This window comes from Quercus lobata, chromosome 9, assembly GCF_001633185.2.
Source record: "Quercus lobata isolate SW786 chromosome 9, ValleyOak3.0 Primary Assembly, whole genome shotgun sequence".
Classification (NCBI taxonomy): domain Eukaryota; kingdom Viridiplantae; phylum Streptophyta; class Magnoliopsida; order Fagales; family Fagaceae; genus Quercus; species Quercus lobata.
This window is the reverse complement of record NC_044912.1, coordinates 37,270,699-37,284,417: the sequence shown is the minus strand read 5'-3', so window position 1 is coordinate 37,284,417 and position 13,719 is coordinate 37,270,699. Positions and strand designations below refer to the sequence as shown.

The following is a 13,719-nucleotide window of genomic DNA, read 5'->3' as shown; positions in this document are numbered from 1 at the left end:
TGGGGGCTAGACATTATCGGTCCATTCCCCCGGGCTACGGGTAATCACAAGTTTTTTTTAGTGGCCGTGGACTACTTCACTAAGTAGGTAGAGGCTGAGGCATTGGCTAATATTCGGGATGTAGATGTTAAGAAGTTCGTGTGGAGAAACATAGTAACAAGATTTAGGGTGCTAGAGTCTCTGGTATCTAACAACGGGTTGCAGTTCGATAGCAAAGCCTTTTGCAAGTTCTATAGCAATCTCGGTATCAAGAGCAGGTATTCCACCCCGGTATATCCGTAGAGTAACGGTTAAGCTGAGGCCACTAACAAAGCAATCGTAAACGGATTAAAGAAACAATTGGAGGGTGCTAAAGGTAAGTGGGCCAAGGAGTTGCCTAATGTTTTGTGGGCATACCAGACGACTCCCAGAAGATGCACAAAAGAAACTTCGTTTTCTCTTACATACGGAGCAGAAGCAGTTATACCGGCCAAGGTGAATTTGTGTAGTGCTCGGGTTTTAGGATTTGTCCTTGTTGAGAATGATGAATTAGTGGTGAAGCATCTGGACCTGTTAGAAGATTGGCTACCATACGGCTAGCAGAGTATCAACGGAAGCTTGCCCGGAGGTATAACAGGGATGTGAAGAGGAGAGAATTCAGTGCTGAAGACTTGGTACTTTGAAAGGTGGTAGGAAATACGTGAGACGTTAATGCAAGAAGCATACTATCTGGAAAGGTCTTATAGAATTATTGCCATTGCTAGCACAAGAGCATACTATCTGGAAGACTTAGACGAAAGACCGCTTCCTCGGCCATGGAACATTCACAATTTGAAGAAGTTTTACCACTGACCATCAGTGCGCATGAGTATGGGTTGAGTATAATGTCATATGTGTACAATGTTAAGTAATATGAGAGCATTTTTTATCTATGCAAGTGTATTCATTCTTTTGGTTCCATCATTATCAACTTTTTAGCCCCGGTTAACAAACGCGAAGAAAATTAAATTTCAAACTATTCTAAGAACTAAAGCCTGCTCCCGATTCGACCCTAATCACTGAGTAGGTGGAAACCTTACATTAAATTATTATAAGGACTGAATTCTGCTCCCGGTTTGATCTTAATCACCGAGCAAGTGGAAACCTTTCATTAAATTATTCTAAGGACTAAAGCTTGTCCCCGGTTCGATCCTGATCATCGAGTAGGTGGAAACCTTACATAAAACTATTCTAAGGACTGAAGCCTGCTCCCGGTTCAATCCTAATCATCAAGTAGGTGGAAACCTTACGTTAAATTATTCTAAGGATTGAAGTCTGCTCCTGGTTCGATCCTAATCACTGAGCAGATGGAAACCTTACATCAAATTATTCTAAGAACAAAAACCTGTTTCTTAGTTCGATCCTAATCACTAGGTAGGTGGAAACCTTATAGCAAATTTACCTAACGATGAAAATCCTGTTCTCGGCTAAGCCTAATCACCTAACGGGTGGGAACCTACACCTAGTTTCCTTAAGAACGGAAGCCTAGCACTCATTTTCATTAAATACACAAGCATGTGCCAAATTCAATCTTATTGCTGAGTAGGCGCGAGCTTGGTGCTAATTTTTTCTAGATACAAATAACCTCTTTCAGTCCGGTCTCAGTCACTGAATGGGTAAAGATATAGCCTATCTTTATGAAGACAAGTGGAAGAGTAGACTTTATCATCGGTTAGAGACAAACCTTGGTAGGCTACCCGGTCATTAGGAATGAAAAGGCAAGGCGTGGCAAAAAAAAAAAAAAAACTTAGTGACAATGTGATAATGTGATAATCATTTATAAATATAACTAAAGTAAATGTTCGGTCATTATATCCTGAGGACTAATTAGATAAAGCAAACGGAAATAAAAATTTAACCATTGTTCTGTCACCACAATCTAATGACTGTGGGCAAACCAAGCAAATAAAAGGAAAAATTAAACACAAGAAAAATAAAAGGACAAAGGTAGGCTAAAATTGTAACATCAGGCTAAAGGATTAGTAGGCGGGAGTGGGGCTACGTCCTCAGTTGGCTAATCGACGGGAAGTGGCTGGGCTTGTACATCCTCAACGGCGTTGTGGTTGCTGGTGACCTCGAGGTCAACCATCTCCACGTGGGTGTCAATCGCGCGCACCGACTCCCTCATGCTAGGGGTGTCCTCTTTGTCAGTGGCACCAGCTTGACTCTGAACGGGAGGAGGAGGAGCCGGGTATGGAATTTGCTCAAGATTCCTCAGTGGGGAATCTTCAGCCACTCCCATTGCTTACAGGGCTTCCAGTCGCCCCTCCCTAAACCTATGATGCCGGGCTTGATGGAAAATGGGCTCCACAGAGTTTTCAGCATCCACGAAACCTTCATTGTACCACTTTTCCTCACAAGCTTCAAGGGCCATTTTAAGGTCAGCGATCTCATCGGCTTGGGCCAAGTTTAAGCTTTATGCCTCCGCCAATTTAAGCTCTATGCCCCCCAGCTTAACCTCCATCTCTGTCAACTTTTTCTCTGCCACTAACCAGGCTTTCTTGGCAGACTGCGCCTTCTTCTTGACGGCCTTAGCAGCTTTGTCATTCTCCTTCATTGTGGTAACCGCAACGTCTTTTAGGGCATTCTCCCATTTGGCATCCTCGATAGTCTCCTTTAACCTCTCGTCAATGACGTAGGTCAGCTGCGCAGCCTGATAACGCAACAATGATAAGTATGAAGGCAAAGGGAATACACGTGCTTTAAAGATAATGGAAAAGGATGGGATAGAAAGTTACCGCTATGATAATGCCACTGCAGCCGCTTAGCCAGTGATTCTTCGGTCCCACTCAAGAAGAAGTGAACATCCTCGAGCAAGAGGAGGCCCTGCACCAAGCTCTAGGCGACCCGCCCCCCTTCGCCTTGTGCCCATGTCCTTACACTGGCAAACACCGGCAGAGACTCGTTACCGAGTCTGAAGGTGGTCTGCCACCCTACCTTGGGTCGAGAAGAGGATGCCACATTGGTTCTAACCTGGGTAGTTGGTCGAGAACCACCAGTCTGCTCCTAGATCGTGATCTCGCCAAATACCCGGGGAGGGATCCTCGAGGGAGCATCACTTGGAACCTTTGGTGGTTGTTCAGCAATGCGCTGCCTTTTTCTAGTATGGCCAGCAGGAGGAGGAGGAATCTAATCCCTTCCTTGGGGCTATTATGGCTGAGCCGTAGGGCGGGTATTGGGCAAAAACCGGTCAATGGTTATTGTACGCTTGGTCACCATCTCTTCACCTTAACCGGCCTTTGCTTCCAAGGAATTAACCTACTCGGCTGCTGCTAGCTCGGCTACTTGAACCGGAGCTTCGGGCTCTCCAACGGGTACGTGGACTTTAAGGCTTTGAGATACAAGATCAGCCGAGATGTCCCTTACTGGTACAAGAGACTCCATACTAGTAAACCAGGGGCTAAAGTCCCGAACTTCGCCAACAGTTAACTGGGGGGGAAGAAGATTGGTGTGCTGCACGTCTATAGACGATAACAAGGGGCTGTCCACCAGTAAAGCTTGCTCGAAAAGCTACCAAGTTGAGTAAATGGGAGTGCAGCCGAGTATGAGGTGCAATGCTCGGAGTTGCCCATCAGAGTTCACGAATATCTTAGACCGGAGCATGAAGTTCAAGTCCTTCACGTGCACTACTTTGATGTCCGGTCTAAACCTTCTTCCGTTTGCACCAAAATAATACAAAAACTGGTTAGTGTCTGTTTAAGCAAAACAATCCCGAGTAAAACACGATTAAAAGAATTAAAGGTACTCGGTACCGACCAACTTCACACGGCGAAAGTAGGCAAGGGAGCTCGTTGGCAAGCCAGTTACCACTCACTCAAACGTATTCCCCCGTTGAGTTTCTATTAGAATTAGGAAGGCATGAAATAAGCCGTACACATACATCCCTAGCCTTTAAGTAATAGTTAGACTTAAGATTGCCACACAAACTGTACATAAAAGTTTATGTCATGGTGGTTTAACTGTAACCCGTATATCTGATTTAATCTACTAACGCAACTAACGACTCGGTAAAAATTGGGAGAAAGTTGATTAGGACACAAATCATAAAACCTAAGGGTACTAAGTAAAAGAAGGTCCACGGGAAACCAAACCCTTCCCTCTAGGGTAGCCATCAAAGGAAAAAACACTGTGTTGGACCCAGAACGTCGATGGAGAGTGATGTCACCCTCGTGACAATAAGCCACATCCACATCCCCAGGGATGTTAAAAACATCCCTAAAGTTAGCTAAAGACGCCTCAGTAGACAGAAAATGGGAAAATCCCATTCTTAGACTTTAAAGAGAAGAAAAAAATTGAAAGAAGAGGAAGGAGTAGAGAAAATTACTGTGGGCTCTAGGAATGGGTGATCTTGATTGAAGAATTTATGCACGGGAGAAGAGTGCTTGGCAGAGAGAAGTTTTGAAGAGTAGGGAAGCAAAAAGTGACCTGAAGAAGGAACAAGAACTATTTATAGGATGGGAGCATTTAATGGAGTGGAGAGGCGGGAAAACCTTTCTGAATTCTTTTTATAACCCCCACACGCGTAGCCTTGGTTTCTGAATTCTTTATGATGGTAGTCAGTCCTAACAACCTGGCGTAACACCCTTTTTTAGAGTGCATTAATGACCATCCTATCCGTTCAATAACTGACGCCTGGGCTTCCCGAGAGGTTTTTGGCGACTGTTATCCTTGATTCGTTCCTGGGATCAAGACACGAATCAAGGGGGGGCTATTGTGCGGGACAGGGCCCCAGGCCCATTGTTCCTAGGACCCTAGCCTTGTGGTGTCGCACAAGGCAAGGCCCCAGGCCTATTGGGCCTTGGGCCCTAGCCTTGTGATACAATACATGACCCTGTCCCCGTTTACCTATGACCTTGATCTGGACACACCTTGAGGCCCAGTCTGAGCCTAAAAATCGTAATGAGACCATTCTATCTTGAACGTCAAAAGTGAGCCCCTCCCGATCAACTTTAACTTGGTCGGGAGTGTGATTGCTCGGGGATACAAAGTCTCACCGGCCTAGTATTGCCTTGGGGAATACTGTTGTCGTACAACCTTTTGGAGGTAGGAACCAGTTCCAATGCCATTGCCACTGCTCCCAACAGAACATCCACTTAGAAATGATGAAATTGGACCCCCATTCATATGGGTGAGATCAGGAAGTAATCATAATACCTCCACTTATCTCAAGCTATAAATAGGGGGGAAGGAGCAGAGTAGGGGGGTTGGCAATTCTAGAGAGAAAACAAAGAGAAAAAAGTAATGTATCAGTAGAGAGGGAAGCAACTCTGTGAGGAAAAAGAGAGGAGTTCGCAAAAACAAGATTGTGCAACTGGGTCTCCGAGCAAAGGACTACCCATAGTAGGAAACCCGAAACCCACAATATAAATAAGTTGTGAGCCCAAGTATAGGTTGAGCCCATTAAACATATATTGGGTGCGCACACTTATATTGTGGGTATTGGGTTTCCTATTCTGCATAGCTCCTGGGCGAGCTTCAAAGAGGGATTGTCCCCTTGTCGTGCTACCTTTCCTCTCCCTTATTCTCTCGAGCTTGTATGTTCGTTCTCTCTTTCTCTCTCTTCTCTCTCCTTCTAGTTATCCAACCCTTTTCCTCTCATTCTTCCCCCAATTTATAGCTTTAGAATAATGAAGGAATCATCATTATCCCTTGATCCTACTCGTGTGGGAAGGGCCCAATTTGATTATTCATGACAAGGAATATGCTCCATCGAAAATGGGATTGAGAGCGTTGGAACTGGTGTTGGCCTCCATCAACTGTCTGGTAGCGTGGTTCCCAAGGGCATTCCTAGGATATCGATGTATTGCCAAACAACATAAGGGTACCCATTAAGCATCTAATGTGCGAGGTGTGCTCATATACCGAGCTTATGAGCAGTGGGTCGATCCTAACATTGATCTTGCGCTTGGTGATATCCAAATTTCCTTGGGCCTGGGCCTGAGGTAAGTGGGCCTATGGCAATTATTATTATTATTATTATTATTATCTTCCACTTCACCTCATCTGGATGAGATATTGATGAAACTCCATAAGAGAAATTCAACATAGAGATAGAAAATACAACTTAGCTTTCCATGATTAAAGAGAAACAAAAGGGTAAAACACAGTCAATACTCTTAATGCCAACTAAATTTAAGACATTTCAAACTGACTTGTTTCTTTAACCCAACTTGATCCCTAAATACCGTTAGGGATTGTTACTCATCTCTCTCTCTCTCCCTCTCCCACAAATCTACCACAATCCAAAACAAACCTAGCCAAATCCACAACAACAAAACCTAAAAAAAATCTGCAGCAAACCCACCACCACCACATCAAACCCACCACAAGCAACCACCTCATCCACCACACAAAGCAAACAAAAAAACTCACCAACCCTATAGAAAGAGAAATGAGAGAGGAAGGGAAAGGAAAAGGAAGATCCATCAAGGGTAAGATTTGGCCAAACAAAAGAAAAAGAAAAGAGAGTCAGGTGAGATTAGAGGAAAAAGAATAGAGGTGAGAGAGAGAGAGAGAGAGCCAAAGACCACAACCAACGCCGATCCAAAAAATTGAAATCCTCCATCCAAACACGAACTCACAAGCAATATCAATCCAAACCAAAAACCACAAACCACCGTGAGCCCACCACCATGGCGTTGCTGCAATGATGACGAGAGAGAGAGTAAAACTATAAATAAATAACGGCTTGTAACGTCATTTGTGTCAAACCTCAGGGTGATTATTATATTTTACCCGAGACAAAAAGCCTAGGACCTATTCCGAGAGTAAAACTATAAATAAATAACGGCTTGTAACGTCATTTGTGTCAAACCTCAGGGTGATTATTATATTTTACCCGAGACAAAAAGCCTAGGACCTATTCCAGGAATTTATTTTATCCTTTTCTCTCACAAGAAAATCCTAAAAGAAAAGGAACAAATATTAGTGTACAAGAGACAAACAAACAAAATACAAGGGATAAATAGTCCAATATATACAATCCCGCCTCACTTCTAAAACTTGTTCCATATCCTCTAAAACACCAACATCGAATTCTTGATATCATAATTCATCTTCTCCAGATTTGGCTGCACAGCAAACTGAATCATTGGCGGTGGTCCACATACCAAAGCCAAACTATCGTCTGATCCTTCTGGTATATGCTCTCGCAGAATACTTTCTGTGATGTATCCCACACTGTATTCCCACCCTTCCCTTTCAGGTTCTTTCACCACATACCACACCTTAAACTTGTCATGCTTTTCAGCCCAAGCATCAAGTTCTTCCCTAAGCAAAATATCATCCTCAGTATGATTCGCGTAGACCACGTACATTTCGGTCTCATCCTCTGCATCCTTCAAAATTGCTTGAACCACTTGATATATGGGTGTGATTCCTGTCCCACCAGCTACCATGGCTAGCTTTTTAGCAAACTTGGGCTTGCCATGAACTAAGAAGTTACCGCGGCCAGTATATTCTATGTGACCCAATGGTCCCTTCACGTCTAGAATCGAATCTAGTGGGAGCGAGTCTAGGTACTGTGACATTAACCCTCCATTAAGGAATTTCGGGTGCACATTTTTGAAGTAAATTTTAACCAATAAATCAAAGTACCCCACTTCATCAATGGTGCTCGTTGGAGTATAAGCTCGCATGCACAACTTATCGCCTATTTTAGCGCACAGAAATATGTGCTTCCCTACTGGCAAACCCAAGACTTGGTCATCAGATGGCAATGCAAATCGAAATAACCTCACGTTATGGGATATTAACTTCTTGGCCACGAGCTTGCATTGGATTTTCACACGTGGGACAAGTGCAACACTTCTTGTTGGCTTATTTTCTTTGACGGGATCGATGTGGGATGTGTTTGACACATTATCTGCAGTGATCAACGCGCCAATTTTATAGTCCTCTAGCATTTTCTTGGCCTTGTCAGAGTGGATGGCATCAAATTCTTCCGTGCAATCAGTGCCTGCATTGATTAGAATGCTGTCGGCGCCACCAGGGTGATCATTGACGAATCGAGTGCAATCATAGATGTGGCCATGGACTATAATCCAAGCTGACTCAGCTGAGCTGTGATTTTTGACCTCAGACATTGAGTACATCTTTATGGTTGATGAGACAGTACTCTCCTTGATGGGGGATTGTTTGGTATCAGATGATTTCTCGACGCTTTTTTCCTTGGTCATCCATCCACCAGACTGGTTGCCAGGCAGAGTTGGATGCTCGAACACGATTCCAATCTCTCCCTTTTGAAGCTTGCACACATTTGTTTTTATCCGGAACCAGCAATTGTTCATCATTCCCTGTACAATATTGTACAAGAAGCTTGAAGTTAAAAATCATGTATTTCACTTTTGTGTTTTATTTTATACTTCACTAAATTATAACTTAATTATCACATATTTATTTATCTTTTAAATGAAAAAGGGTGAATCAAAAGTGAAAAAGGTGATTTCTATTAATCTAGGCACTTATAGAATTTGGCTGTGATGTCATTTATGAATGCAATGCATTTAGGATGAGTTGCTAGCATGTGCACCTGAATATAAAAATAAAAATATAATTAATCAGGAGAGAAGTGCATGAACCCAAAGTACCCAACTAATTAATAGTTTATTATATGTAAAATAACATTATTTTTTAATGATCAGACTCTAGGATTTGACTCTAGGGTTTGTTTGGTAATATTGTTTTAATAATATTGTTTATATTTTTTAAAAATATATACGAATGAAAAAATATATAAAAATACATGTAACATTATCTAAAAACTAAAAAATATGGTTTAAAATTCCATATCAAACCACCCTGATAATGCAGTGAGAGTGAAATACTGGTTTAGTGGGTCAGACAGCTCCAAACATGTGGGGGCTGGCTCCAAAGAGAATGACGAGGAGGATCCAATGTGAACATTGTTAAAAGGAGCAATTTTGACTATTACGCTACCCTAAGTCCTTACGTACGTACAACGTAACCTAATTAAACGATGGGACCCAAACACACAATACAATACTCCAAGTGGGTCCAAGTCCAACGAAGCAAAAACAAGTGGACCACTATAGCACGTTGGTAAGTAGAATTAGCCCATCAAAGCAAAGAGTAAACAATTAAGGATGTACCATTAGGTTCCAAATGAGCTTCTCCGGCTGGGTATTAAGGGCTTCATCCCAGGCTCGAACCGCAACCTCCTTGGCTCCAACCAGGTCCAGCACCTCCACCTCCAGTGTCCAAAAGCACCAGCACCAGTATTTCCCGTACTTGTTGGGCTTCTCCGGGTGGTCCAACGTGCAAACACGCCACGTATCTCCATTGTCCACACTCACCTCCACACGTGTCACTTTCCTCCCACCTCCTGTGTATAAAATAAGACTTATTTTTAAATATCTGGGCTGAAAACATCAAAAAGTGCCAACAGCCTCTTACCACCTCTACCAAGTGAGAGAAGATTTAATGCAACCACAAACTTCCAATCTAACTCACAAGGGTTGCTTATCCAAATTAAATGGTGACTTAAAACGTTAAAAACCACACAAGACACAAATATATTGGTCATGTCATGGTAGCAGAATACGGTTTTAATACTCTAAAAAAAGTTGCCACTTGTTTTACAAATTGGAACTTAGTTGGATAGAATATATATAGGATTCTATTTTTAACCAACATTTATGTCAAAAAGATCACTTGAAAAACTTCCAACAAGGTTGATGTAAGCCAAGCTTCCAAATAAAAGTAGCTTTTTCTTGGAAACGGAAAGAGAGAGAAAGCAATTTATTTATGCAGATTCATTGAAACTACAAATACTGTACCACTAGATGGAAACCATGTGAAAAGTTGTGAACAAGAGGCATCCACGCGAGCTAACTGTTAAGCCCTGACTTAGTTGTAACTTGTACCCTCGTACCTACATGTATTATATACTGTGCACTCACCGGAATATGCGTAGCCTCTCAATGTGTATGGCCTCTGTGTTGTCCACGAGTTTATCGGCAAGATCTCCTCGTGGCACGGCGACGTTATGACAGAGTTTATGTTCAGCTCGTTAATGATATACTCGGGCTTGTACCACCAAGCTGCACCCAATCCAAATCAGTCAACTCGATGCGTTAAGCAAAAAGAGATAAAACGAAAATAGGGTCTGATTATCGAATTGCCTTAGAAAATTTACTTTTCCTAAATCGTGCAAAAAAAAGATATATATATATATATATATATAGGGTCCGATTATCAAATGCTTTTAGAAAAATTACGCTTCCTAAATTATAATAATATGATATTCTCTTTTTTTATATTAATTTATGATAGATCTCATAATATCTTTATACTTCTGACTCACATTCATTGAGAATGGATCTCTCAATATCCCTATACTTCTGACTTTCGTGACAAATGCATTAACAACTCTCTCACAACAAATAAATTCCACAAATCTATGGGGCACTTATATTGAGGGAGTTGCTAACAGGAGATCATAATTATTGTGCTTAATGAGTACTGATAGCATCCATTAACAAAAGCCAAAAAAATAAAAATAAAATATTTCAGAGAAAAAAACAGTAGCAGAGTCTTACTCTCACACGTTACTTGGTTTTCATCCAGGGCAATGACATTTCAAAACCACACATGGTTGCTCTCACGTCATATTCTCTCATTGGATAATGAAAGCATATATCCTTGTTAATAAAAAAAATCATTTTACTTTCAAATGAAAAATTAAAAAATATGACATTATTTTCCTTTATTCTGTATAAAAAAAATGAAAACAAAATTTAAAAAATTAAAAATAAAAATAAAAACAACCTTCTATCAACTTCTCTCCCCCAAGTCTCTATAAAAAATTTAGTTTATTATTTTCTTACTAAAATTCAAAAAATTTCTCCATTTTCTAACAATCTTTTTAGTCAAATTATATATAATTCAATTACTTTGAATAGTGTAATTTTAAGACGGCACCTTTTATCATATCGGGTATTAATCATTTTATAAGGGTAGTGTAATTTTAAGATCACACCTTACATCTACCAGATGTTTGTGAGTGTAATTTTAAGACCACACTTCATTCCTAGACCGGCTGTTTGTCGGTCATGGTCAATTTTGTTGGGACAAAGTTGTGGCACAAAAAATGATGGTGGTAGAAATTTTGCTAGTGTGCCAAGTGTGTGGTGGTGGATAAGAATCATAAGATAGATACCTTGGGAGGTAGCTAACTCAGCGTCAACGTGCGAAGGGAGCACTCTATTATCATGATAATGATAGTAACAGTCAGATTCTCGGGTTGTGACTACGATCCGTTTCAACCATTTCACCATTCTCCCACCAATAAAACCCGGTATGATCATCCGCACCGGAAACCCGTGGTCCGGCGACAAATGCGCACCGTTTTGCATGTACGCCAACATTATATCTCTGGACGGATCCATAGCGATCTCGTATTTAATACTCGTACCGTATTTGGAGCCACCGCCACCTGGCAAGTCCTCGGCCCCTTCGAAACACACATTGAGGGCTCCACGTGTACGGCTGTAGATCCCACACCGCTTCAGCACATGGCTTAGCGGTACACCGCGCCACACCGAAGTGGAGACCCCCGCGGCTCCCCAGTTGAAACCGATTGTCTGTTTCACCATGTTCTGCTCCTTCCGTCTGTTACCGGCGCAGACTAGAGTGACCGGTATTTCCCGGTTCGGGAACTCGGTGACGAGTTGCTCCATGGTGAACCGGGTCGGTTTGTTGACGAGTCCGGTTACTTCGACGGTCCAGGCCTCCCACTTGCCTTTGGGGACCGGGCCATGGTTGCGAACGTAGTGGAGTGGAGCCGGAGTTATGAACCCGTGGTGCATGAGCCGAGTAAGTGGCGGCTCGGAGTTGAAGGGGTGTTTTCCGGTGAGGCGGACCATGGTAGGGTTGCGCTGCACCCAATTGTCTGACGTGGCCTCATCTCGTTGGTCCCAGATCGGCGGCTCTAATTCGCTGTCCCCTTTCTGCACCAATTCCCAGAAATCGTTCTCATCTTCGTCCTCGCTTGATGAATCTAGCTCCGTTATGATGGCTTTGTTGGGACGCGTGATCTCCGGAATTGACGGGAATGGACGGTTACGATCTGGCGTGTCGGAACGGTGGTTGTTTTGAACGGATTTGAATGTGCGAACGACGCCGTTTGTGGCGGGTTCCATATGAGTGAACCGGCGGTTCTCTACTGAGGTTGTCATTGAAAAGAGGGAGAGAGATTTTTTGTTTTTTTGTTTTCTAAATTACAAAAATAAAAAAATGAGGCACTTTTTTGAGCGCTCACTTTTTTGAGCGCTCACTGGGTAAGGAAAGAAAGAGCGGGGTTATCGGACATTTATAGGGGCTGGTAGTAGACGAAACGGGTCAAATAGAATTGGGGGGGGGGGCTAGGGGGCCCATATGGTGACTATGAGTCGAGCCAGTTGACATTTGTGGAGGGAGCCATGAGCTTGAGTTGTTTTGGTAAATTGGTTTGTGTTTGTGACAAATTAGAGTTGATGATAAGACAGGTTGGGTCATGGATATTTCGAATTTGTTTGATATATATTTTTTGGATGGGCGCGGAGCAGGTTGGTACAGTGTGCGGTGAAAGCATTTGCCATCGCCGGTGACCCATCACCAATGAAATCAAAAAGATAAAATTTAAGGACACAATTTTTATATTACAACTAAAGTTAAGTGTGAGTGGTAAAAAAACAATGATAAATTTATATGAAAATGATTATTCTCTAGTCACAATTGATCACTTCATTAAGTTCTACAATCATATACTCCTATAAGAAAATAAAAAAAAAAAGACTCAAAGAAGGATCTCGTTTCAGTGAGGGCTATCTGTCCTACAATAGCACTTTCGTGGAATACACCAATTATAATTTTGGCGGCTTTCTGATAACAAATTTGGTCTCCAAGTAAAGAATTATCAGTCAAAAGTTGTGACAAAAAGTATAATAGTAAAAAAAAAAAAAAAAAAGGTGCGGTAACTTGCCTCCAACAAATGTGCGGTATTGAAAGTAGTGGGAGAGAATGGCTCCAAGCCTCCAACAACCTAAGAGCATCTATATTCGGATTTCATATCTCATCTTATTTTATCATCCTAAAAAGTTACTTTATCAATTATACCATATCATTTTACAATACACCTAGCATCCCAACTTTTATTTTTCTATTCTACTCATTAAAATAATATTTCTACACAATAAAATAATATATCCCACAATTACCATAATTTACAATACAACACATTATTTATTCTTTCTCTCTCTTTATTTCTGTTCAACAACCACAATCACCACCACCACCGCACTACACACACCTGACACCACCACCACCAGCAACCCATAATCTACCGTCAACACTAAAAAAAAAAAAAAAAAAAAAAAAAAAACCCAGGCAGCAAACCCACGCCGCCACCCATTGACCCAAAACCCACTCCGACGGAGCCACAGACACCCACCCCACCGTCGGCCCACCAGCCACAACCATAAACCCCAGTAGCTGAACCAAAAAAAAAAAAAAAAACACAATCCAACGCCAACACAACACAACCACCACCAACAAACCCACAACCACCATAAAACAAACCCACAGAACACCACAAAACAAACCCACAACCACAAATCACAAATCAAACCCACGCCATCGAAACCCACGCTGATCAAATCACAAATCAAGCCCAAACACCGAAACCACACACTGATCTCAACC

The 13,719-nt window shown here is 42.0% G+C and overlaps 1 protein-coding gene across 1 annotated transcript; it reads right to left on the bottom strand.

The window, feature by feature from the left end:
• Window positions 1-6,817: 6,817 nt before the first annotated feature.
• On the bottom strand, window positions 6,818-12,500 carry LOC115959748 (nitrate reductase [NAD(P)H]-like). Its single transcript, XM_031078280.1, has 4 exons — window positions 11,198-12,500; window positions 9,939-10,079; window positions 9,129-9,361; window positions 6,818-8,312 (listed from the first exon to the last, which is right to left on the bottom strand). The coding sequence occupies exons 1-4, from the start codon at window positions 12,213-12,215 to the stop codon at window positions 7,035-7,037; spliced, it is 2,670 nt and encodes an 889-aa protein (XP_030934140.1). The 5' UTR covers window positions 12,216-12,500; the 3' UTR covers window positions 6,818-7,034.
• Between the last annotated feature and the right edge of the window lie 1,219 nt (window positions 12,501-13,719).

Coding starts and splice junctions, on each gene's coding strand:
- LOC115959748 (XM_031078280.1), bottom strand. CDS start 12,215: ATGACAACCTCAGTAGAGAACCGCCGGTTCACTCATATGGAACCCGCC. Junction 9,362..9,938: donor GAGAGGCTACGCATATTCCG/GTGAGTGCACAG, acceptor TTTTATACACAG/GAGGTGGGAGGAAAGTGACA. Junction 8,313..9,128: donor AGCTCATTTGGAACCTAATG/GTACATCCTTAA, acceptor AATATTGTACAG/GGAATGATGAACAATTGCTG.